This window comes from Drosophila sechellia, chromosome 2L, assembly GCF_004382195.2.
Source record: "Drosophila sechellia strain sech25 chromosome 2L, ASM438219v1, whole genome shotgun sequence".
NCBI lineage: Eukaryota > Metazoa > Arthropoda > Insecta > Diptera > Drosophilidae > Drosophila > Drosophila sechellia.
This window is the reverse complement of record NC_045949.1, coordinates 8322446-8348349: the sequence shown is the minus strand read 5'-3', so window position 1 is coordinate 8348349 and position 25904 is coordinate 8322446. Positions and strand designations below refer to the sequence as shown.

General features: G+C 42.6%; 6 protein-coding genes across 8 annotated transcripts; 4 read left to right on the top strand and 2 right to left on the bottom strand.

Annotated features, from left to right (window-relative positions):
* Positions 1-182: 182 nt before the first annotated feature.
* LOC6611711 (U3 small nucleolar ribonucleoprotein protein MPP10) lies at positions 183-2857 on the top strand. The gene is made up of 3 exons (XM_002036208.2): positions 183-365; positions 432-2175; positions 2282-2857. The coding sequence occupies exons 1-3, from the start codon at positions 271-273 to the stop codon at positions 2426-2428; spliced, it is 1986 nt and encodes a 661-aa protein (XP_002036244.1). The 5' UTR covers positions 183-270; the 3' UTR covers positions 2429-2857.
* Positions 2858-3311: 454 nt separating this feature from the next.
* On the top strand, positions 3312-5923 carry LOC6611710 (ribosomal L1 domain-containing protein CG13096). Its single transcript, XM_002036207.2, has 2 exons — positions 3312-4649; positions 5000-5923. The coding sequence occupies exons 1-2, from the start codon at positions 3399-3401 to the stop codon at positions 5795-5797; spliced, it is 2049 nt and encodes a 682-aa protein (XP_002036243.1). The 5' UTR covers positions 3312-3398; the 3' UTR covers positions 5798-5923.
* Positions 5924-8153: 2230 nt separating this feature from the next.
* On the top strand, positions 8154-22986 carry LOC6611708 (diuretic hormone class 2). 3 transcript variants are annotated; one of them, XM_032714089.1, is made up of 5 exons: positions 8155-8200; positions 8296-8367; positions 21008-21116; positions 21771-21896; positions 22059-22986. In XM_032714089.1, the coding sequence occupies exons 3-5, from the start codon at positions 21025-21027 to the stop codon at positions 22192-22194; spliced, it is 354 nt and encodes a 117-aa protein (XP_032569980.1). In that variant the 5' UTR covers positions 8155-8200; positions 8296-8367; positions 21008-21024; the 3' UTR covers positions 22195-22986. The 3 variants fall into 3 exon arrangements, with proteins under 3 accessions (XP_002036241.1, XP_032569980.1, XP_032569974.1); XM_032714083.1 differs by having other exon boundaries at positions 8155-8209; XM_002036205.2 differs by having other exon boundaries at positions 8154-8367; positions 21008-21113.
* LOC6611709 (lysosomal aspartic protease) lies at positions 18569-19762 on the top strand. Its single transcript, XM_002036206.2, has one exon. The coding sequence runs from the start codon at positions 18600-18602 to the stop codon at positions 19716-19718; it is 1119 nt and encodes a 372-aa protein (XP_002036242.1). The 5' UTR covers positions 18569-18599; the 3' UTR covers positions 19719-19762.
* Positions 22764-24055, bottom strand: LOC6611707. Its single transcript, XM_002036204.2, has 2 exons — positions 23790-24055; positions 22764-23730 (listed from the first exon to the last, which is right to left on the bottom strand). Exons 1-2 carry the CDS (start codon positions 23949-23951, stop codon positions 23518-23520), a joined length of 375 nt encoding a protein of 124 aa, XP_002036240.2. The 5' UTR covers positions 23952-24055; the 3' UTR covers positions 22764-23517.
* Positions 24056-24120: 65 nt separating this feature from the next.
* On the bottom strand, positions 24121-25815 carry LOC6611706. Its single transcript, XM_002036203.2, has 3 exons — positions 25538-25815; positions 24549-25480; positions 24121-24493 (listed from the first exon to the last, which is right to left on the bottom strand). The coding sequence occupies exons 1-3, from the start codon at positions 25713-25715 to the stop codon at positions 24386-24388; spliced, it is 1218 nt and encodes a 405-aa protein (XP_002036239.1). The 5' UTR covers positions 25716-25815; the 3' UTR covers positions 24121-24385.
* Between the last annotated feature and the right edge of the window lie 89 nt (positions 25816-25904).

Below are 25904 nucleotides of genomic sequence, written 5' to 3'. Positions count from 1 at the left end.
CGTTTAAGCAATTATGATTTTTGAAAACTTCTTTTTCTTCAAGTTAAATATATATATTATTTTTGGAATAACAAGTTATGGCTCAAAACAGGATTCAAACCCACATACAGTTTTTAAGCCTGGAAAAACTTGTACTGTACTGGTCACGCGCTCATCTCTATGTATCTGTTCCATCTCTCACCAACTAGTTGTTGTTTTTGGACCCGCTCTTGCACTCGAATTGTTGAAATATATATTTCATTTAATTAAGCACAGAAAGCAATAGTAAAAATGATTGGCAGTAAAAAATCCAAGGAGGCGAATGTCTTCAAGGAAATCGCAGAGAACTTCGAGCAGCTGACCAAGAATCCAGAGCTTTTTCTCCAGTTTGTTTTCCTTCCAAAGACCGCGCACGTGTTTTTTTCAAACGTAGTCTACAATTTAAATTTCAGGCCACAGCCGGAACAAGTGAAGGCAATCGAGCAGCTTATCCAGCAGACATACGCCATTAGCATCAGCGGGGATGTGGCTAACAAGAAGGAACTGCTGCCCGAATTGGTGCTGGAGCAAATGGACGAGGAGCAGATCTGGCAGCAACTGGAGATGCGTAACGAACTGGTGTTCCAACAGGTGCTGGAGCAAACCGCCACGCTGACGGCGATGCGCGAGCAGCACCTGGGCATCGAACTGGACGATGGTGAGGAAAAGGAGGAAGAAGACGAAGTACTACAAGCTGAAGACTCAGGCGATGAGGAACAAGATGAGAAATCAGACTTCAGCGACGAGAATGGAGGGCTACAAAAGCAGAAGAACGCGCCGCCGAAAGACAAACGAAACAAGCGAGTACGCAACTCTGTGGTGGACGATACCTTCTTCAAGTTGGAAGAGATGAATGAGTTCCTGGAGCAGGAGGATGCCAAGGAGATGCGCCGCCTAAACAGCAAGAACCGCGTTGAGCAGGCCGATGATATAGATCATTTTGCAGAGGATTTTGGCCTTGGCGAAGATGAGGAGGACGATGAGGCCAATGTTAACTATGCGGACTTCTTTGACATGAATGACGAACTGACAGAGCATGCTAAAAAGATTAACAAAGGCAAGCAGAAAGATTTCTTCAATGAAAACGAGAGTGAAAATGAAAATGAACCGGATGAGGATGAAAATTCCAAAGAGGGCGATTCTGATCAAAGCGAAGGAGACGAGCACGACGATGAACCTGAAAACAATCAAGATCCAGATGAGGCGGCCAGCGAAATAGATGAGTCCGAATTTGTCGCAAAAAGTGGCATTGAACCCGCCAGCGATTCAGACTCGGACTCGGAGAAAGAAGAGGAGGAGCCACAACCCACAGAGCCACCGTCCCAATCATCCAATGAGATGAGAGAGGCTCGTTTGTTCCAACGAATCCGCGACTACGAAGACGTTGTCCTAGGAGAGAAGCCTTGGCAGCTCAAAGGCGAAGTCAAGGCAGCCAATCGGCCCCAGAACTCACTGCTTGAGGAGATTCTCGACTTCGATTCGACCACCAGGCCAACGGCGCCAATCACGGAAGAGGATAACCGCTCCATCGAGGACATAATTAAGCAGCGTATTCGCGACAAAGCATGGGACGATGTGGAGCGCACTGTGCGACCGGTGAACACCCCGCAAGAGTACAGAAAACAACTTGTGCTTGACCAGGAGAAATCAAAACAATCGCTGTCGCAGATCTACGAGGCGCAATATCAGCGCGAAATGGAAAAACTCGATCCCAATCACGATGCCGATGACAAAACTGGTCCGGAACCGAAAGAACACCAAGAAATCAAGCGGGCAATGCGTTCCCTATTCCTTAAACTGGACGCCCTTTCCAACTTCCACTTCACACCGAAACCGGTGGCGCCAGAGGTCAAGATCGTAACGAACACACCAGCAGTTCACATGGAAGAGGTGGCCCCGCTGGCGGTGAGCGATGCCAAGCTGCTGGCACCCGAGGAGGTGTTCCGCGGACCCAAGCACGCTCCACTTGGCAAGACCGAACGCGATCGAACGGACAAGAACCGCGAGCGCCGCAAAAAGAAGCAAAAGCAGCGGGCCATCCACTCGGCTCTGGAGCAGCGCGAGCTTCAGCGAGCCAAGGAGGGCAAGGCTCCCACAAAGAAGGAAGCGGATGCCAAGCTGCTCAAGACAATCACCAAGAATCGCAATGTTCAAAAGGTATATACAATTTTACTTTATCTCTGTTTTATGTTTTGTATTTAAGTGCTGTTCTTGAGCGATTTTGAGTTCTAAATAAATCCAACTTTAAACGATTTTCTTGCAGATCAATGCCAGCAGCAACGACCAGGGAGCTCTGAAGTCCTCAAAGGCTTTCTTCCACAAGCTGCAGGATGCCGCAGCGGCTACAGCATCCAAAAAGCGACCGAAAAAGGATACCGCCAAGGCGGATGCCAAGAAGCTGAAGCTTTAAACGTACACGTTAGGACTTCTTCATATTGTAATTGCCTTAAGCCAGCAAAGTTTTCTCGTCTCCAGTCACGTGCCAGAAAGTTGTCACAAGCACACACTCATGCCCACATAGCAATCCTTGTTGCAAGAATATCTTAGCATGTACTGTGTGTCTGGGGAGTCCCCAATTTGGTGCTCCATGGGAGATGCCATGTGTCGGTACTTTTAATGTTCCATGTGCGCGGATCCTTCGTATGAGTATGTGATGCGTGGGCGCTTTGTGTGTGGCGGCGTGTGAGTCAAGGACATTCTGTGTCCTGTTGAGGGGATTAGGCACGCGTGCAGCTTGCGGAATTTGACTATTTTTAGAATTATTTACTTAAAATAACTGTTTCTATGTAAATAGTACCCTAATTAAAGAAAGCAAAGCAAGTAACGTAGCCAATTGCAATGTTCATGTTCTTTTCTTGAATTGGAGTAAAAATATTCAAATCGAGTTGATATTTTATGTTAATGTTATAAATCTTTGAATCTTTTTTATTATTTCTTTGGTCACAAAATTATTTTGCTTTTTTGGTACCTTGCTGAATGTATTATTGTTTTTAAGATGAGTTTGGAAAACATGTGTATATATACTTTCGATCGTCATCAACAGCCGGTTCTCTGTGCATGTCTGTCTCTACAAATATAACTAATTTTTATATTACAAAATTAAAAAATTTAATTTCATCTTTTGGCGCTAAACATAAAAGAGAATTAGAGATGGCATACAAATGGAAATCGATGTGCTCTAGCAAAAGGGGTGTGTATTGGCTAAAGTTGTAAAGGTGCTTGAGACATCGGTAATCGAAATAGTTCCCGATATCGCCTGTAGCTACGTTTTGCGCATCTGAATATATCGATATTATAGCGTAGCACGTGTGGTTGTGCTGCATTTTAAATATAGTTTTGCTCGAGTTTTTACGCATCTTTCAAAAAAAGCAGAAATTAATATGGTTAAAGTACAGAAGCCGCAGCCCAAGTCGCTGAACAAGAGCGCTAGCATCGAGGGAGTGGTTAAGAAGAAGGGCAAACCGGAAAAGACCAAGAAACTCGCCACAGACGCTACTCTGGAGTTGGCCAGCAACAAAAAGGCAAAGAACGCGGCTCCGGTGAAAAAAGATGCCATCAAGAAGGAGACGGAGGTGTCCAAGAAGGGCGCCGAGAAGAAGCAGTCAAAAGCGGCCAAGCGGCCACTAATTTTGGCTCCTCCTGAGTCGCCGGCTGCTCCCCCACCAGCGGCGAAGAAGTCTAAGGCAAAGTCTGCCGCTTCTGGCGCTTCGGACGGCAAAAAGATCGAAGCCAAAAAACCTTTGATTTTGGCTCCTCCAGAATCCCCTGTGCCACCGAAAAAGCAAGTGAAAAAGACTAAAGCTGCTCCTGTGGAAGCCAAAAAAGAGCAAGCACCAGCAAAGAAGTCTGTGCAAGATCCCGTACCTTCTATAAAGAAGGTTCCTGCAGCTAAAAAGTCAGGACAAACTGCTGTACAAACGAAAAAGACTGCGAAACCCGAAAAACCCGGAAAACAAGCAGCACCAGCCAAACCAGCAAAGGCTCAGCCCGCTTCGCAGCTCCAAAAGAAGGCAAAGGCGGTGCAAAAGTTGTCTAAGCCTGCCAATGCACCCAAATCCAAGAAGCCCCTCGGCAAGTCCAAGCCTGGTCAGGCCAAAGACAACGCTGTCAACAAAGAGCCTGCCAAGTCTAAAAAACCAGTTGAGCTGACCTTCGAATTGAAGTCCTTTGACGAGAAGCGGTTCCATGAGATCGTCAATGAAAATAATGTGACGAAGGTGTGCGAGGCATTGAAGTCTGTTGTCTCCAAGGAGGTGGAAAAGAAGAAGAACACCTCGATCTTCTCTGATTACCGCTACATTCTGCAAGTTTGCAGCTACAAGATCGCCAGCTGCCCAAAGCGCATGGTCAAGTTGAATCTGCAGCATTCGTTGGTGGGCAAGGACGACGATGTGGCTCTCATCGTGCCAGATTTGCAGCGTGGAGCCAAGTTTGACTATGATCCCACCAAGCAGCACTACGAGGATATGTTGCGAGAGGCCGGTGTAAAACAGCGCCTAACTATCGTTCCATTCAACCAGCTGCGCAACGAGATGGGTTCCTTCGAGGCCAAGCGAAAGTTCCTCAACAGCTACGACTACCTGTTGTGCGACGGTCGGCTGTCAGGACAGGCTACTGCCTTTTTGGGCAAGGTAAGAAATTCTGCCTGCTAATGAGTGGGTTCCAGGAAGACAAATCACCTTTCCTTTGTCCGCAAATAGATCTTGTGGAAGGTCGCGAACATTCGTATGTATTTTTTAAAGGTATTCATATATGCAACTTCGGGTTACTTATCTGAATCAGGGTATCCTTCGCAATGTTTTATGATGAAAGGAGATTAAACAAGCTATTTTAAATGTTATACTCTTACAAATTTTAAAACATTTTTCAAACCGGGCGACCATACGAACTACGTTGATTTTATAGAAATCTAGCAAGAACTTTAATACAACTTATTAGCTATTTTCTTAATTTGCAATACCACTGCCTTCTCCATTTGTAGAACACCCAGAAGCCCCGCAATGTGCTCCACTCACTGCGTCTGAGCAAGGACAACGATAAGCTGCCACAGGAGGTGACACGTGCCCTCACCCGCACTGCATTCAGGCAGTTGTCCAAGGGCGATCTAACTGCCGTTCCGGTGGGCAACCACGAGATGACCGCCAAGCAGTTGGCTGAGAACATTCTGCTGGTGATCAAGCAGCTCCAGGAAGTCTATCCGGGTGGACTGGCCAACATTCGTTCGTTGTACCTAAAGATTGATATTACGGGCACCAGTGCACTGCCACTATATGTCAGCATGTGCGCACCACCTGAGGATGTACCATATGTTGTGGGTCCTCGCGAGCAGCGCATGCTCAAGCTTAAGAAGCAGGCCAATGAGGTGCTGTCCAAATTTGCCATGACCAAGGATGCGGAGTTCATTAAGCTCACTAGCGACCAGGTCAAGCGCAAGGCCCAGTTGCGCAAGGAGAAGGCAGCATTGCTGGCAGCTGATGCCGCTCCAAAGGACAATGATGGCGAGGACACAGCAGTGCCCACGAAAAAAGCTCGCAAAGATTCGGGCAGCGAAGGCGCAAAGGCCGAATCCGAATCCGATGAGGAGGAGGAAGTTCAGGAGGCAGAGGACAGTGCCGGCGAAAGTGGCGATGAGGATGAGGAGGGAGATGATGGCGATGATACTGATGAAGATGACGATGACGATAATGAAGATGGTGATGATGACGATGAGGACGAGGACGACGATGAAGAAGACGACGACGAAGAGGAAGACTATGATGATGATGACGATGAAGAGTAATATGCCAGTCTCATTGCTCTTCGTTAATTATAGGGTATTTCTATATATGCAAACGAATCTTGCTATAATTCCGTTTGCAATTTTTACAACAGTTTTAAGTAATAAACGAATGTTTTAAGTATGGAAGTATTTGTGGCTGCGGACACTGGGATCTTTGTTGTGAGCTCTGGGCAGGATCTGAACGGCGAATAATATAATTATAGTAGCAAGGTATATAGCTTTATGTTATGTGATCATATTTCGAGTACAAGAATCAGCTTCACAAATAATGCAATTACGATGCTACTAAATAAAATATATAATATAAATGCTTGAAAAACATATCATCGCCCAATAACTGATTGAATATAATTTAATTTATGCAATTGTAATTATTTGCAAATATAGCATTTAAAATCGCTTAATGGCATCCAATCGATTTACATGAATATTCAGCCATAACGCATATCTGCATTCTATGAAATCAAGCATGGACATTTTACCTTATGGTCGCCGATTTTGAATGCCTTTTCCAGATTGCCAGCTCGCGGAAAATGGCACAAATTCCAGTTGACATATCGCGGCTCAAAGTGGATGCCAACAACCCTTCGTGGCATCCTTTGAGGTCATAAAATCCAAATATGCATTATGGCAACGGTCCTTGCCCAGCGGGAAGTTGCAACGTGTACACACAACAAAGTCAATTTCAATTTTCATAATATATGATTTATATGCATATGCATATACATATACATATGTACCTATAATTTTCTATATGTTTTCGTAAAACTCCTCGATTCTGTACCATCCATCCAGTGGGAGTACAGCAAAATGCAATTTCTTTGATGTCTCGCCGCTGACGAATTATGTATTCTGAGGAGTTTGACCAAAAGTAGCCATTCGCCTGCATAATTTTTCTTAATTAACCTGGCTCGTTGGAACTTTGACAGTCGAATGTTCTTATGTCCATAACTTCCCAGCTGTCTTGTCCAATTCCATCGTGCGAGATCCAATGAGCAAGGTCGCTTCTCCAGAGATTAGAATCACGTTCATGGTAACCGCCGAATAAGTATGGCAAAAACCAAATACCAAGCCGGACGACACGTCGTCGGAAGCAACAAAAACATTGTAAAGCTTTTATCAGCCCAAATTATCATTAGCCGCGTTCTCTGCGCCTGCCATAAAATGCATATGTATGTATTTGTGCAGATAAACATGCATACTGCCATGGTGGATATGGGCGGTTAGGATTCCCTACATACGCATTTGGCATTTCCCCATTTCCGCTAGCCAACCTTTTTGGAACACATGAATTAGCTTCGGTTGGAGCTCTGAAAAAATGTGGGTCCCTTACATGGATTAAGGGATATTTAGCTAAGTTGGAAAACAAAAAGAACTTGCAATTCGTTAGCATTAATTGTAGCAATTAGCCAATACTCTATAAAAAGATACTTTCCTTAACATTATTGGATTACAATTCATAGTGGTCTGTGGTAATTTGAAAAATACTTTTTGATTGAAAATTTTTTTTTTGAACATAATTTTTTAGACAACTGGTCTGTAGTAAGTTTCAAGATATCATATAATCCCAAATTTGAAAATGAAATGGTCATTATTGAATATTGAACATACTTTTGTAGACACCTTAACCTATATTCACTATTTGGGATTGCCATAATTCAAATATCAACAGCAAGCATTCAATTTACATCAGTCAGTCCGGATAAAGCCAATGATATAATTCCTTATCAGTATGGGGTCTCTTATCTCATTACGATATATGGCTTTTAGGGACGACTAATTGTGAGCATGCGAAAATAACCGAATAATTGTGATGGTAATCTCTCATCTGATTAGTCAGAGTTGCTTCGCAGAACGATGAGATAGGTGATGTACTGCCAATTATGAGATAATGCCCGTAAAGTTATTAATAATCTGGAATATTGGGGGAATTTACATATATTGGATTTGACGGCTGACAGCTGCCGCAGCCGCGGGCACTAATTGAAAACAATCAGATGCTGATTAATCCAATGCTGATAGCCATGATCGATGGACAATGGCTCGATAAACGCATCGATAATTGTGCGTAATAGATGATTAATAAACTGATGCAGAACGTAGCCAACTGCCTGCCGAGTTGCTGGTTGCCCTTTTGCCACGTGTTGCGTATACGACCAGTTGGCCAGCACCCACCGACCATCCCATGACTGCGCACAATCCCCATCGAAATCGGCCCAAAAGCAGCAAGTATCACGTCGTGGGCGGACACGAGGACGTGGTTGAGCTTCGGAGCTTCCACTCGGGTGCCACCTGAACGCGTTGAAATCTTTCGTATCCTGGACTCGTATAAATCGCGGTCTCCTTGGCTGCCGATTTCACTTGCGTTTCAGTCTCAAAGCGGTGCAGTCAGCAGCAGTAACGGTTAATATTGTAGAGAACCGATTCCAAAAAGTTTTTCAAAATCCCATCGAGCATCGTCTCTCAACGTTTCTGAACTTTGTTCTTGTGTTTTGCAGTGGAATCGATCAAAAGCAATCGAACTTTGATCGCAAATAAAGCGAAAGTGTTGTGTGCATTTGTGAAAAAGGGTGAGTGATAAAGTTATTTAATTTTTGCTTCAATTTAAATAATTAATCGAAAATTTCGAATGCTGATTATTAATTTGCTTAAAGAAAAACTCTTTGTCCAAAAAATCTTATTAGTTCAAATTATTAATTGATATTAATTACTTATTTTAATATTCCTCTAAACAAATAAAACCTTAAATTTTTCATTTTAATTAGTTAAAAAAAAACCTTAAGCTATTTGAACTTAATAAAACTATTAACCTAAAATTCGCAATCAATAAGATTTCAATCCTTTTTTGCCGTCGGGTAATTTGCAACTTTTACTAAATTTCAAAATATTTTTCTTTTGCTTTTAAGGAAAAGTTGTTCAATCTTTTTGGAATACAAGTTATAAAATCAAACATTTTGAAAAACACAAGGTTTTTTCCGTGTTTTAGTTTGAAAATTGAATTTGCTTTAATGAAGATGGTTTTCTAAATATACAATTATTGTCAATCAATTAGACAATAATTTCTTAAATTTTTAGTTTTAAGAAAGCAAACTTTTTTTCAAATTGCTAGTCAAATTGTTCTTAATACTTGCTCTTAATTATGTTTTCTTAGCTCAAAATTGCAAACGTTTATAATTCTGAAAATGTGCTGGCCGTTTTATTGCTTCTTAGCTGTCCTAAGCCATTAAGTCAACATGTAACCCAGGACCGATGCTGAGGTCCTTCGATGATGTGTGTTGAGTCCAGGACATTTGTTGCATCCCCTTTGTCCTTCCTAAATGGGCTGGGCACTCTTTGAGCTTTGGCCAGACGACCTTTTGGCCCCAGTACTCGTATCTTGGAAAATCTTTATTTTCTTGCTGCAAAATTGAAGCTGGCTCCTTGGCTTTATTACCTCTTGGCTCGGCTCGGGCCAACTAAGTCCTTTGGATTATCGCAATCATTTTGAGCTTTACTTTGCTCCCACATTAGAGCGCCTTTATACTTTTATGATCTTACGAGCTAGCGCTCTTGGCTGTTACTAACTTAAATTGCCAAAACTTTAGTGCGAACTTGTGGAACTTTTGATCTTAAAGTTGGGCTCATGAAATTAATTTCCCAGCATTAGGAACAACAGTTGGGCGATTCGAGTTCGCAGAAACTCCTCATTTGTTCAGTGATTCGAATGACTTGATGCGCACCAAAAAAAAAAACTTAAAGAACATTCAATTGAACTTCAAGTTGAACGTTTAATAAATGAACAATTTAATTTCGCTTACGTGGGCATCAAATTGAAGACCATTTAACCATGTAGATTAAAAAAAGCATAATTGAAAAGTTATGAAATTAAAAATGTATTAAATACGGTGCATCGCAAAAGCCGCTTAGCTGCGGCAGCAGAAAACGTGAGTTACTTTTGCACAGTGTCGACGCCAATTGCTTCTAATCCTTTCCATTTTTTAAATCCGATTTTCAAATTGAATATTCAGTATCATGCAAGAAAATGTAAACAAGGCGGATTATGATTTTACTGGTTTTGAGCTCAATTTGGATACTATTTTAAGCTTTGCTTTTAATTGGTTTTAGTTCACATGATTTCTAAAAAATCAGACGTTAATCGAAATATTGAATTCAATTTATTACAAAAGTATCTCAGTTTTATAAGGCCACAGTTCAACATGTTTAACCATACAAATCCAAAAAAAAATATTCATCTTTATGCACTATTTCGTTGCACTTTTCAATTGGCGAAGTATAAAAGTCTAACTAAGCTCACATCCATCACTTTTCGCAATAAAAGTACTTTTATTCACTGTTTTTCACACCTTCGTCGACCTTTTGATCATTTTGTGTTGCCTACTTTCTTGCGCAAAATGGCACTTCTGGAAAATTCAATTCTCACGCTCAGCGGTGCTTTGGATGAAATGGATGGCGTGGAAAAAACTACTTATTTTCATCTCCTGCCCTTCGGCTGTTTATGAAATGCTCTCTTCTGTGACAATTTGTGGACAATTCGTAATTCGTGTTTTCTTTAAATTTACAAAAGGGGCAGCACACAGGAGATGCAGACGGTAAGAGGGCAGATGATTTGGGTCTTGGGATTTCTTTCTTTTTCATCGCCGCACATTTTCTTTTATCCCTGGGTCTGTGAAAACACTCAGATGCGGAAACTTTCGTGCTTAATTAATTCGCTTTGGAATAAAGGAGTTTACCTCAACTGGGCAACAATTAAAAAATGCTTAAGCGTGGGACTTAAAAAATTCACTTGAGCATGGCCAAAAAGGGCTTAAGCCCCAAAAATACGAAATACATAGACGCATAGAAGCTTAGGGAACTTTTTGGGCCAAAATGTTGCTCAACACACTTGCTCCAAAGGCGGAGGGCAAGTCTCCTTGAACTGCTCTCGCTCTAATTAAATTTGCATATTTTTATTAATTAAATTGTTTAGCCAGTGTGTTTACTGGCAGCATCCGAACTTTGGCCCCGCCGACTCACATGTGCATACTAATCACCGCAGAGCAGGGGAATCCCCTACGAAAATTAACATTGCCCCAAGGCAATGAGAATGCAAACAAAATAAATACTATTGCAGATGAAAATCTGATGCTTTTCATTAGCAGGAGTCCGTGTTTCAGGCTCATCTGCCCATTTATTGCATTTTTATTAAGCGAAGTACTTGGCTCATAATATTTCCGCTTTATATTTTCCCCAAAACGAACCCTGCATGAATTTAATTGAGCACGATTTTCAGTCCGAAAATGTTTACGCCTCTAATTGGGCGAGTTTATGAATTCATAAACTCTCAAATTGCCGGGGTGTTAAAAGTCAAGTGAAGGGGGCTTTATGTAGTGCGTAACAATTTGTTAAAAGTTGGTTGCAAAATGAGCAGCATGTGCCGTTTCGGTAATTAATTATTATGCTAGATATCAGGTTTTTAGATTCTTTTACATTCAACTAGAATTGTAAAATAATAGAGAAACAGTAGCTTTGCTTTTAGAAAGTGTAAAATGAAGACCTACTTTAACTTAAGCCATGTTTATCTAGCAGATATATTTCGATGCTCGCCCATCGCTTGAGCTACTTTATCTGCAATTCTGCAACCAATATGGGCGCTTAACTGCAGGTAATTCCTTACCCCATTTGATTCATTTTGAGCTGCTTACGCCTTCATGAAATATAAATTCGGTCTCTTAACATATAAATTTTCACTTTCCTTCGACACAAGCCCCATTCCCAACATGGAGCTCCTTGATGATGGTATTCCACCGCACAGCTGCCAAATATTTATTCGCATTTAAAAAGTATTTTATGTTGCATTTACCCATAAGCATTCTCCTGGGAACTTCGGCTCCTGCTGCTGCCACGTGAGTCGAAATACCAGTCCTCGGTGATAAGACATGCATTCGACCTCGCCGGAGGTCCTTGTTGCCACCATCCATCTGCTGCTGCTCCTGTGCCCTCAAAAATGCTTTGGCGTTCGGTTTTATACGAGCTGCTCCTTGGGAGTGTTTGTTTTAATCCTCCCCCGACCAAGTCGCCCAGATCTCCGCCTGAATTGTTTGTATGACAAAGTTAGCATTTTGTAATAAATTCGCTTCGAAAAATATTTGAATGTTTATGGTCGGTATTCAAATTAAATACTATACTGTGCGAAACAAGTAAAGCCGAACATTAAACGAGGTACGAATAAAATGTATTTTTTGCAAATTTGCCTTTGAGTTTGGCCAACGTTGAAATTTTCATTATTGTAATGGAAAAGAATAATTTAGTAACAAAAAAAATGAAACATATTAACTTAATGAAAACAAGGACCAGGACACGTTCCATCACCCCCTTCAACTGCATACTCGTGTTTGATTTCTCGGCTCAATGGATCCATTGCAAAGGACCAAGATGTGTGGTCTTCAAACTGAAATTCCACGAAATTAGCTGAGGTCTTACCAATTCCAGCAGGCAATTAAAGGCACTCGAGTTGCTGAATCAACTGCTAGGGTAAATATCACAATACTACACATACACGTTGGCAGCGAGAGCTCAAAGTAAGGCTTTGTGTTATCGAGGAGAAACATTTACATTTACATTTTGCAACTGGCAAACAGAAAATTCAATGCAAAATAAGAGCAATCGAGCGGGGTCAGGGGGCAAGTGGCGCTGTTTGTGTTGAGCAAAAGTTGTGGCAACAATGCTCATAAAACATAAACAAAAAAACAAATAAACAAACAAACGTCATTGCGCCCGGCAGTTTATCAGTCAGCCAATGGAGTGGGTGGCACTGGGTGGCTCTGGGTTGCATAATACATGTGTGAGGAGTGGTTTTGGAGGCGGATTCCAGCGGGGTAATGCCCACCGCCCCGACCTGACAATGCAATCAAGCGAAAGTGACAGAGCGGCAGGAGCTGCGCCACTGACATCGATATGTCGACAACTGGCAACTGGTGCACATGATGACGGCACCGGGGGGATTTTGATTTTGTGGCAAGCTGGATGGCACAACACGGGGGCACACAACAAAATGGCTGCGCCAAAGTATTTAGCCAAACTTTGACACAAGTTTTCCTTTTTCGCATTATGCCCCCTTGGCATAGTTGCTGGTCTTCGTTTGATTTGAATATTTTGTCACTCGACTGACGCACTTGGCTTTCGGCTCCATTCTTCATATGAGTTACGCAGAAGTTTATCAAGTGCGAAAAGTATTTGCAAAGTTCCCTTTTTTCCAGTTGGCACTTTTTTAAGATACATATACCTACTTGGCATCAGGGCCGTAAAACCATACAGAAACTTTTTGCGAACAGCCCTTAAAAGTGGGCTACTATATTTTTTTTATTATTATTTAAGCTATATACGTTATTTACATATTATTTTTAAACATTCTTATTACTAAATTTTCTGAATATCAAACATATCCACTGCGTTTCAATGAACTTAAGTCTCTTTGCACAATCCTTGGCATTCATGTGAGCCCATTTTTCGAAATAAATTTGACATAGATAAAGCATTTATAGTATTTTATTGAACATACATACACCTTGGGGACATGCTTTATTTTCTCTTGCATTTAAAATCATCGGCTTGCCCAAACAACGAAAACTCATCAAAGAATAAAACACACTGTATCGAATTGTGGCTGGCAAAAGCAAAAGAGAAAAGATCCATCCGAACAATTCTGAATCACCGGAGGCTAATTCACAAATTCCCACAGTTTGCATACAGAAATGTGAAAGAATAAAAACATTTGCCTAACACCAAATTCCCATTTGGCATAAACCTGTTGCCAGCATAATTTGTGGCTTGTTCGGCTTGTTAACCAACCGCAAAATTCAAGATCCAAACCAAAAAAAAAAACAAAATAAAAAAAAAACTGAAGACCCATTCGGAAACGCCGCTCTAGTTGAGTGCAATTATTTTAATCTGTTCGGCATTATTTTCGGCATAATTTTTCATCAATTTTAAAGATTCAAGGTTGGGGCCAAAGTAAAATACAAGAATTCCTTGGGCCGCAATGAATTTTTAAGTAAATGTAAAGAGTGCCGGTGCCCAAGTAGAGATTCCGTCCATTGCCGCCTGTGCCCCACACCCCCAAATTGGATTCCGCCTCATCCACATCCCTATCCTCATTCCCATCCACATCCACGTCCTCATCCACGTCCTGAAAGTCTCGTTCTCGAAAGAAACCCAAGGCGGCGCTCGCGTGGCAACTCCCAGGAGGATGTTATCCTGTCGGTTGTTGTGGGCAATGCTTTTAGCCTCCGCAAGTTAAATGCTCCAACCCCCTTTCCCCCACCCCAATCCCCTTTTGGATTTCCTCCTCACCTCTGTGCCCACCTTGCGTTTGCCTTTTCCACCTCATTGTCTTTATGGAGCTCCTTACATCATAGCCACCCCACCCAAGCCCAGCTCCAGCTCCATGTTGGGTCAACAATTTTTACATTGTTTTCGGCATCCGAGAAATGCTCGGTTGTCTCTGCTCCGTGTCCCTTCAACGGGCACCGAGAAAACTTTCGCCCCAAAGTTCAGCTCCCGCGAGGAACGGGCAAAAGTTTTTCCACAGTTATTTTAGCGGTACATAACCATTATAGGTTATACAATTATAATTACTGCTGGTTTATGACGTGACCTTTTAGGCCAGCATGTGTGAAGGATAAGTCGTTTGTTGGTCGTAAAAAGAGCATACTAAAATGATATACAAAAAAATACAGCGTGTTACGGTGTTTAACTGAAAATGAAACCTCTTTCTAATCGTTATGAAAAAACTTGAAGCACTTTTTAGGTCTAAAAATCCATAAAACCATACCTATAAATATAAGTTGAATTAAAGTGTTATTGTTGAGATTTAAGTGCTGACGTCGCGTGCTATAAGGTGTCAATAATTGTGGCCATAAACAGCTTAACTGACTCGACAACCAATCTAATCGGTTAAAGATTATTGCCTTGATTGATGTCACAAATCGTTGCCTACAAATATATTCGACACTTGAAGCTGTCGCGTTTCTGACTTGTTGAGATCTTCCTGATTTTCGCAAGATTCCAAGTAAATAATATATGATTCGAACTTCGAAGTATATAGTACTTAAGTTTGGGAAAACTGACTGCTGTCTGGCGACTTTGGTTAGTTAAGTGCGAGCTCATTAGCAGTTTCCATTAGCCAGAGACTTTTGCACCTGGCATGGCGGAATGTTGTGGCCCCGAAGGCAACTCACCTGTTTGCGGACATTCAGCCGACTTAGGCACAGTGGCTTTGCCAACTAATCAGTTAAGATGGCATCGCTTCCGCACACAATGCGAACCGCAAGGACGAAGGACACGCTCGGCAGGATCGGAGCAAATCAAACGTCTGCCAACACAAATACAAATCAATCTTCTGTCTCCGACTGTGCGGGTCTTGTTTGCTTAATTTGACAAACGGAATAATTTGATGTATATCTAAAATGGCAGTCAGGAACTCAGCGGGGCCACCACCTCCTCCGCCATGGTTCCATTGGGAGCCCAGCGGCACGGACACCGCAGAATCCTCCGGCCAATCCGCCGACTTTGTCACTAATTCAATAAGCATCCAATTACAACGCGGCGGGTGTGGCGCTCTTCCCCTTCCCCCTCACCTTCCATGCGTATACGCAATTTTCATTTGGTATATGAAAATTTAATGCAACTAAAAGTGCCTGTCGCGGCAATAATTTCCCCTAATTATATGGCTTTTCCTGCCATTAGCAGGCTTTGCTAAATTACCTACAATTTATTCAATTTCAGGCGTCAACGGAAACAAAAGTAATGCAACGCTAATTAAATAATGGCAAAGGTTAAGGGCTTAAGATAAACAAACTAGCTAATTCTAATAATATTTAATATCGAGCCTAAATTAACTGGATATTCTGGATATTTATTTCACAAATAAATTTGAAGATAAAGGTATAATTTAATTAAGAAGCCAATATTACTTGCCTATTTGCCTTTTTGGTAGCAATCAAAATCTAAGACACTGATTGGGGAATGATAAGTCCCTCAAGCGATATACCCATCAAAGTCAATTAATGCTGGGTATTGGGATTAAAGCACGTGGATCCATTTTTGATTGTCGATGCTGGAGGAAGTGGGCCACAATCCCTAGCCCTGGCCTTGCGATTGAATGACCCAAATTCAATTTGCCCGGTTTCGTGGCCAGATTCCAGGTTCGCACCACGAGCACCGCCTCCGATTGCCCCACCCAGCAAATCATAAGTACGTTTCCAGTTACCAACGCAGCGGGCCACAGAGCGACCCACAAAGGCCGGGGGCTCACAGGGTGCGAGTGTGTCTTGTGTTGTTTGGCCACAATCAAGGCAATGCAATTTCAATGTCTGACTCTCGTGTTACACTTTAGTCCAGGCTGCACCCACCTCCCAGATCCCACCATCGCCATCCAGACTGGCACTTGACCAAGGTGAGAGTTTTGCGTAGCAGGTGGGGGCGGTGGGTGGAGCTGCCAGCCAGGAATCTCATCTCGTTAGACAAATGCCAGTGCTGACTGGGCAACACTTGATTTGGGTTAGCCACCAAGCAGCCCAAACTGTTTGGCCTATTCCGCTTGATGGGATTTGAATGCGGCGGCCACTGCGGGAGATGGGTTTTCATACTCGAGGCGGGTTTCAAATGCCAGATTAAGTAGTCAACTCCTGATTGCTGGACATCCCTTTGAAGTTCCTTAGAGCAGCTTGTTAGGCGATAACATCTTCGGTTCTGAGTAGTTCTAAATCTCTAAAAATACCCTATAAAAAAACATTAACTTAGTTTTTAGCATTATCCACCTGTAGCAACAAAATAATCAATCAGATTTACTATTCCATTTATAAACCGCAGCAAATATTCTTTTCCACTATAATTTTTTTAATTGAATGCATTCAATGAACTATTTTCGCTTGTTTAATTTTTCTGTCATGGCAGTCGGCTTATATTTAATGTGCTTATAGGCCAAAGTTCGCTGGCTAGTGTTCATTTGAAACATCAATATCTTGCTCGATTAATCGCCTGGCACTTGACTGACTCCGAGGCTCATAAACCACGAGTGGGTGCATCGGAGATCGAGCAAGCTGTGAAAATGCAATCGGCGGAAAGAATTTGATGTGGAGTCGGTCGGAAGAAGGAGGAGTGGTGGGTGCTCCTGCCTGAAGGAATCGCCCACCCATTAGTAACTCGGAGGCAAATGCTCACTGACCGAACCGGATACTATCCATAATAGCAATTTATTTGTTCTCTGTGCTGTACGAAATATATTTACCAATTGTGAATGTTTGCTGATTATTTTTGATTAAATATTATTTGCATCTCGGTCTAAGCCTTTAAGCCATGTCCACGCACAGCAAATAAAAATAAATCGAAATTCATACAAGCGCACACATTTCGGCGAGTTGTTCGGTTAGTTGGCCAGCCACCCCGGGCGTATACTTTATTTATGTATTTGCCGACTACAATCAACTCCAGTTCAATCCACTCGCGCTGGCCCATAAATCAAAAATGATTGATAAACGGTTGAAGGGGACTGGCACGGGCGCCTATTTGAGCAGCCTAATAATTGCACATGAAATGTCACCGCAGGAATACGAGAAACAAAAAGCAGGCGGCCCCCGTCGGTCGGTAATCATACGCCCCGTGTGCCCAGTTACCAGCTACCCAGTATGGTTACCGAAATTGCCCGACGGTGCGTAAAATCCGTTGATTACTTTATTTGGGTCGAAAGTGCGCAACGCACTCGCCCGTGGACACCTCCATTTGTCCCCTTGTCTGTCCGTGTGTTACTAGCCCTCGGCGATAAGAGCGAATGCTCTGGACCACAATTAACCTGTGGCTGACCACACAGAACCACCCGAAATCCCACCCAGAAATGCTCATCCCACCATCCCGCCATCCCACATGTGCAAACAGTCACTGCGCTGGCAGTAAAACGCAATCGAATCCATGAATCTCCTTTGTCCTTCTTGGCCAATTGAAGTGGCATTTTATTTGATTTTAAATCTGATTTCAATAGGGTCTTAAGCTTAATGGTAGTAGGAGCCATGGCCAGAAGATGACTGCCGGACCTGCATTTGCTTTTATCTGCCAAAAACGAAATTTATATTTTTATATGACCGAGCAAATGGGTGGTGAAAGTGCTCGAGTGTAACCACTTGATTGGAAGGGAATTTAAGCCGAGGTGAAAGCGTTTCCTCTTGGCTGAAAGCGATCAAATCCCCACGTTTCCCTAAATTAACCAATTGAAAATAAATGCATTCTGGTAATGTGAGCAATTATTTCATCATCCTTAGTTTCTAAATGATTTGACTTTTTGCTAAGCAGGGGTTTTGCCCATTGTGTCTGGTGATTTTCCCAAATTCATGGTTTTCCCTAAAACCCAAACTCACTTATCGCTATCACTAATTTATTGGCTTATCTGTGAGCTTAATCATGCAATGATATTAAAACAAATTACCATGAAGAGTCACTTATTATTATCGCATAACGTAAGCACTATCAAAGTCACTCAAAATGCCCAATCAAAACAGAGTCCACCTGCGTATTTAAATTTAGGATTCACTTCTTGAGAACAGCGCTATCGAGCAGATAGTCCACATATCACCTCACACCTGAAATGATAATATGCGCCAGATTATAATTATCGAATGGACGAGCATTAAGAACTCATACTGCTTAAGACTGGAGTGGTCAACAAATCTTATCACCGGACAATTTGGGCTGTGATTGATGGCAAGTGCTATAAATTAGACCCGCTACTCCGATCGTCAGTTAGTCGAAGTCGAGTAGACTAGAAACCAAGAGAATGTTCAAGACCATCGCTGTAGTAGTGCTCCTGGCGGCTTTGGCCAGTGCCGAGCTCCATCGCGTGCCGATCCTCAAGGAGCAGAACTTTGTGAAGACGCGCCAGAATGTTTTGGCCGAGAAGTCCTATCTGCGCACCAAGTACCAGCTGCCCTCGCTTCGCAGCGTGGATGAGGAGCAGCTGTCCAACTCGATGAACATGGCCTACTACGGAGCCATCTCCATTGGAACTCCCGCCCAGAGCTTCAAGGTTCTGTTCGACTCGGGCTCCTCCAATCTGTGGGTGCCTTCGAACACCTGCCAGAGCGATGCCTGCAAGACCCACAACCAGTACGACTCCAGCGCCAGCTCCACCTACGTGGCCAACGGCGAGTCCTTCTCCATCCAGTATGGTACTGGCAGCCTCACTGGCTACCTGTCCACCGATACCGTCGACGTCAATGGCCTGAGCATCCAGAGCCAGACCTTTGCTGAGTCCACCAACGAGCCGGGCACCAACTTCAACGACGCCAACTTCGATGGCATTCTCGGTATGGCCTATGAGTCCCTGGCCGTCGATGGAGTGGCACCTCCGTTCTACAACATGGTGTCCCAGGGTCTGGTCGACAACTCTGTCTTCTCGTTCTATCTGGCCCGCGATGGCACCTCCACTATGGGTGGCGAACTCATCTTCGGTGGCTCCGATTCCTCTCTGTACTCTGGCGCTCTGACCTACGTTCCCATCTCGGAGCAGGGCTACTGGCAGTTCACCATGGCCGGATCCTCCATCGACGGTTACTCGCTGTGCGATGACTGCCAGGCTATTGCCGATACCGGCACCTCCCTGATCGTGGCTCCCTACTATGCCTACATTACCCTGTCAGAGATCCTGAACGTGGGTGAGGATGGCTACCTGGACTGCTCCAGCGTCAGTTCCCTGCCCGATGTCACCTTCAACATCGGTGGCACCAACTTCGTCCTGAAGCCCTCGGCCTACATCATCCAGTCGGACGACAGCTGCATGTCCGCCTTCGAGTACATGGGCACCGACTTCTGGATTCTGGGCGATGTCTTCATTGGCCAGTACTACACCGAATTCGATTTGGGCAACAACCGCATTGGCTTCGCCCCAGTCGCCTAATTACGAATCAATAAAGCAACGAGCTCTTTGAATTTTCTACCAAATGTCTGGGTCACCTCAAGTGGGTCACCTTTCGAAGGCTGAAGGTGTAACAATCTAATCTGTTTACGACTTTGTAAGTGGATAGGTTGTGACTCCAATTGCGTTTTACAGTCACGGCTAGTTATGCTTATCTGTTTTTCATATAATAAATGAATTCGACTTTCTGTAAATTGTTCGAGAATGTATAAAGTATATATGATTTAAGTACAAATGTTTCCAAACGATACCACTCCAACTATCTCGTGGCTATGATTTATTGACACTTAAAGAGACTGAAGCGGTTATCCAACTGTGTTATCCGGTAGTCCGCAAATCCCCCCCAGCTGACTGTGGGACAAATGGTGACTCCGGACCCAAAGGAGATGGTGTTATGAAGGCAATGACAGAAACCATCAACTCCGGGAGCCAATTCATTTGTCCAGCCCGTTGCCCGGGCAATGATGTGTGTCACCGGGTGTCAAGAGGGGACTTTGCTAGCCCGGGGGAATGCCACAAATGTCAGGTGCCAAAGGATAGCCAGTGATGTCAGAGAATTGTGCGGGACTATAGTTTTGCAACTGCAAACACAACAGTGACAACACCATTTAGGAGTAGCGGCCGAAGGACGCGCGGCATCCGTATGCGATGACAGGAAGTGGAAGTGCAGTTGAGCAATGCAAAAAGTGGAGGTGGAGGAAGTGAAGCTCGGGACAACTTGTGGACAACAGGTTATATTGGCCCTGCTAGCTAGTTTCCAACGCAAATGAGTGGAGCAGGAAGGAGGGGGGAGAGAACAGGAAGGGGAGCCCAGATTGGGACTGCTTCGTTGAGCAGTTAATGAATCACTTAATGGAAAAACCTGGTCGCCACTCGACTTCCGTTCTGGGTGTAGACTCAACTCACCTCGCCATCGACTTCTAATTGATGTTGACCTTAGAACACTAAACCGCTTGGCTTTTCAAATAGTTTATGAAAGCACTGGAAAAGCGGCAGAAATTTATGGCCTCGAAAATTTATAAAATGTCTTTGTAAATATAGAAGTTATGGAATAATAGCAAAAATAAAATTATACTACTTTTTGGCTTTTGATAAGACACAATGGCACAATTTTCAGTGTTAAAGGTGCGTTCGTTACTAGCCTTTTACCTCGTAAAGCGTTGTTTTCGTTGGAATGCCTTTGCTTAAATGGAAGTTTTCAAAGCTTCGATGTTTATTAAATTATATATTAAATTATGTTAAATATTAAATTATTTCTTAAATTCTTGCAGGAGACAGCCGCACAAAGATGACAAATCGATGCGCTTGCTTCGCCTTGGCCTTCCTCCTCTTCTGCCTCTTGGCCATCTCGAGCATCGAGGCAGCTCCGATGCCCAGGTAGTTGTACCCAATCCCCTGCTTCTACCCCACCCACATGCAGACATATCCTTTCCAATTTGGCTGAACACATACAAAAGGACATAGCCTAATTAAATTCTGGCACTTAAGCTGCGAAAACCGAAAAATGTGCCACACAAATATTTGAGGCAAGCAATTACCCCACTGAGTACGAATCTTGGCCATGTGGGAGATGGAAATATACTTAGGCAGCCAAAAAATAAAATAAAATAAAAAAGAAAACGCTCACATGGCGAAGGAGAATTTTCAATTAACAAAATGTAAACGTTGACAGAAAAGTGTGTCAAAAATTGCAGTACTTGGCCATACACTTGAGTCGTTGATGTAGCTAAAAGATTCTAAGGACACGCCTTGTGTGTGTGGGGTGGTTTAAAACTCAATTTCCCTGCCATCAAAGTAACTATTAAAAATTCATTGACCCTGGCCAGCTAATTAGCAATTGCTCGAATGGAAAATGCTCCAAACACTTTGGGCTTTAACAAATAATTGGGTTTCCATGCAAATGAAGATTTTAAGCCAGTCGAATGTCAAATTCAACGGGGCCAACGTAATTAGATATCCTGTTCAGCCGCATTGTATTGTATAAATACAACCAAATTCCCCATCTAATTTTCCATTTCGTTGACTTTTAAATAGCCAATCCAATGGAGGATACGGTGGCGCTGGCTATAACGAACTGGAGGAGGTGCCGGACGACCTACTCATGGAGCTGATGACTCGCTTTGGACGCACCATCATACGGGCTCGAAACGATCTGGAGAAGTAAGTATTGAAGACAGATAACCTGTCCTAATAGAAATTGTTTCATACATATGTGCACCTAAAGTTCTCTTACTTATTCGAATGCTACCAGTAGTAAGGTTATTTGCCAGAGCCTAATCTAATTAAATCATTTCTAACTGCTAAACTTACTCGTTTTCATAGCTCCAAACGAACCGTGGACTTTGGCCTGGCCCGGGGATATTCGGGAACCCAGGAGGCGAAACATCGCATGGGTCTGGCTGCAGCCAACTTTGCCGGCGGACCCGGGCGGAGGCGGCGATCCGAGACCGATGTCTAAAGCGCCTGGACGATTCCGGGCTGCGAATCCTGTGGACATTAAGGACGAGCGTCAACTTCTCCACCCAAACTTGGCCCATACTTAGATACTTTCCTAGAGCTTTCATTTTATTGTTTGTTATTCATTGTACATAAATATTTATTACTGAAATGTCCTCATGCAATTCATCACATTTTTTTCCCCTTCAAGAGCTATACGAAAATAATATTCAACAGATATCGAAATTATATATACCAAAGGCGAACACCCGAATTAAAGCGTTAAACTGTTGCTCCGAACGAAAATGTTGAAAACTATTTATGCAAATTTTCATCTCAGATTTAACTCAGTGCTAGTTGCTCGTTTTAACCCGAAAATAGGGAAGAAGGTAAAGAGAGAAGGGAGAAATTTAAATAAATATATCCTAAATATATATTCAAGTGTAAGCATAATCGCGCAAAAAATCTTTAACTAGGTATGACTTACATAAACTAACAAAAATTTAAAAAAAAGAGCTACACAAATATACATACTATTTATATGCTAACAACACATTTTTGGCCCCCAAAATGAAACCAACAAAAAAAATCCCCAACGAAACTGAAAGTTTATTTTATCAATAGCCAACTTTGGTCTCACGCGACTTTTAAGTATTGTAAATATAAATTATTGAAGCACACGTACAACTAATGCGATACAAATATATTACGGAATTCTACTTGCATATATATTTAATAATTATTGTGTCTATGCTGCAAACATATATCTTAACGTGAGTCGGACACGATCAAATAAAAGTCTACATTTTGAGAATTGTCTTGAGTTTTTTTAAATTTCTTTAGAGGGGGTTCCTCCAATTTGGAAATGGCAATTTTATCGTTCGCACACCTGACGCACTTTGGCCATCCAATTGCCAGAGCTCATAAAATGTATCTTTTCATCTGGGAGTTGCAAATGCATTACAAATCGAACAAACCGGCCATTAAGGAAGCCAGCGAGCTGTAAATGCAATAGATTATATTTATTTACAGGCGAATTAGGATCGACTGATTTATGCATGGAGTTCAAAAGGTTAGATGGCCAGATAAGTGGACTTCGAGGTACCATAAATTTAAACACACTCAATTCGCAATTGGTGATAAATAGTATGTGAGTAATTAAAAGTAAGCACCTAAATATATATTGTTATATATATATATATATATTATATTGTTATATATATATATATTGTATATATTGCATTATATTTTAAGCGGTTTGCGTGTAGTCGGAAGCGGCTAATGCCATACAATATCATTATCGATAAATAAATTCAGATTTTGAGCAGTGTAATCAGCCATTAGGTTAATCCAGTTTGCGTCCGTATCGCTGCTCCTGGAGTGGGCATTCAAGCTGAGGGGACACCATTCCAGCAGCAACTTGCTGTCGATAGCTGCGACGCTCCTTTTGAGTTGCTGGATCCTCCTCCAAGTCCCTTCGAATCACGCCCACCTCCTCGGCCTTTAGCATCATCAATTCATCGCGCAGCCATTGATTCTGGAGTGCAGGTATATCAACCTGTGCTCAGATAGAAGTTGATTACATGTTGAACGGAAGTGGGATGTACAACACCTTACACTATCCAATTCGAATTTTATTTCGGCAATAAAGTAATTAGCTTCATCCAATTCTTTTTGAACTTCGAGCAATTTGTATTTTAGTTCCTCTGTCTCATTGTGTCCACAATTCAGAAGCCGCCGCATTTTATGTTTCAATTCATTTAGATTTGTCCGATCCATTACCAATTGTATCCGTACTTAAGGAGTTTTAAAGCACAATTGCCTTGAGGCAAAATTATTGCTATCCATTTCGGTTTCGCAGGTAAACAAAGGTTGGCGCACTTGCCCCAATAAAGATAAATACTTATCATTCTTATTCATTGTTCTTGTGAAATCTTAGCAGCCAATATTTGTTGTTACGTCTGGAGCTTTATTTTCTAAAAATCGAATGTTGTACATTTGAAGTTTAAAATACAAACGATTATTTTTTTGAATTTAATACGATCTGGTAAGGTAGACAGATATTTTATTGTTTTGATAAGCTATTTGACTCTATACCCTTACAAAGGGTATATATATCTGTATCAGGATATATAATCTGGATCTTCATCTATGCATATTTGTATACTGGACGGATTGAGGTAGAAATATCATTTAGGGTTTTCAAATGACTACTACGAGTCTGGACTGAATTCGATTTCCACAAATCGCGAACTCCAAATATTCAAATGGATCGGCTCAAAGGAGATTTTCAAGGAGGCACTATCCAAATCCCGTAAAACCTAGGTAGATAATTCAACTTAGTAGTCATTGAACAATTTCTTGTGCTGTACTTACTTTACTAGGAGCCAATCCAGTGTTGTGGAGATGCAGGGTCAGCGGAATCCTGCGACTTAGCAGAACTTTTGTCAGACAGGAGTTTCTGAGATCCACCGACTTACTGCTCAGCTTGGTAGACGATAGGTTAAGGATCCTAAGAAGGTGGCAATGACCTATGGAGTTCCACAGGTGGCTCGGAGACGGAACTTCTCGCATCGCCAAAAGGTGCAGCTCCTCCAATCTTGGCAATTTGTGGCAGATGGTGTGCAGCTGCTGCGCATCGATGTCATCCTCCTGCAGGACCAGCCGACGAAGATTGGTCATGTGCAGTATACTTTCCGCCACCCGTTCACTGCTCCAGAAAGAGTCGTTGAACAGAAGCGATTGAACCTTTAGCGGCTTGTGCCTGGCCACCCAACCTAGCACATACTCATAGTAGTCCCGTGTGTAAAAGACCAAGCGGCGGAAGTGTGGCAGATTCATCAGTCGAGGCAGGAAAGAACCCAGCAAATGGTGGTCATCGATGTGCAGCTCTTCAAGCGTGGTGCACCGCGTTATATCCACAACATTTTCGCCCAGGTTCACGTTGTATCCGTAGTAGAGCATAGTCATCTTGGTCAGCTGTAGGCTGCCAAAGATCTCTTTGAAATGGTCTGGGTCCAGGTATTCACACCAGGTGAGATTCAACTCCTTTAAATGCTTCCAGTGCCACAAGTAACGACCTGTTGTGCTGCTATTGAGTGATAACTTGGTCAGGAGAGGAAACAACTCGGTTAGCTTAAGGGTCTCCTCGTCCGCCTCCTCGAGATTGTAGTCCATGTGGCACTCCAGCGATCGGAGGTGGGGAAAGTCGTATTCTGTCCACTTTACCAGCATTTCATTGTTGGCACTTGGCAAATAGAGATGCTCCACCGTTGCCGACCAGCCGCCCACACATTCCTGCATCAGCTCTAAGTTAAAAGTTACATATATTATTATGGGATTGAATCTATAGTATCAGCGCTAACTCTTATTATTGTCCAGAAATTCCAGATCCTCGCGGGTCAGGGTCACTTTTTTGAGATGACGCCATTGATACTTCACGTATGTCGATATATTCTCGTTGACTTCGGCCAGCGAAAGCTGATCTCTCATTGGCAGGTACTTTAGTATATCTAACCAAACATCTTCATTTATTTGCTCCATCTCACATCGAAATTTTTGTTAAAAACGAGATTACCGAAAGCAAATACTGTCAGCTGTTTATTTGCTTGCTTGCCGTTCGAGACTTGAACTACTTGCATTTGAACTGCTTGAATGCAATGCGGCACTTTCCAACACTATTAGTACATATATATATCAACGTATCAAAATATTTAAAAAGAACGCGCGAAA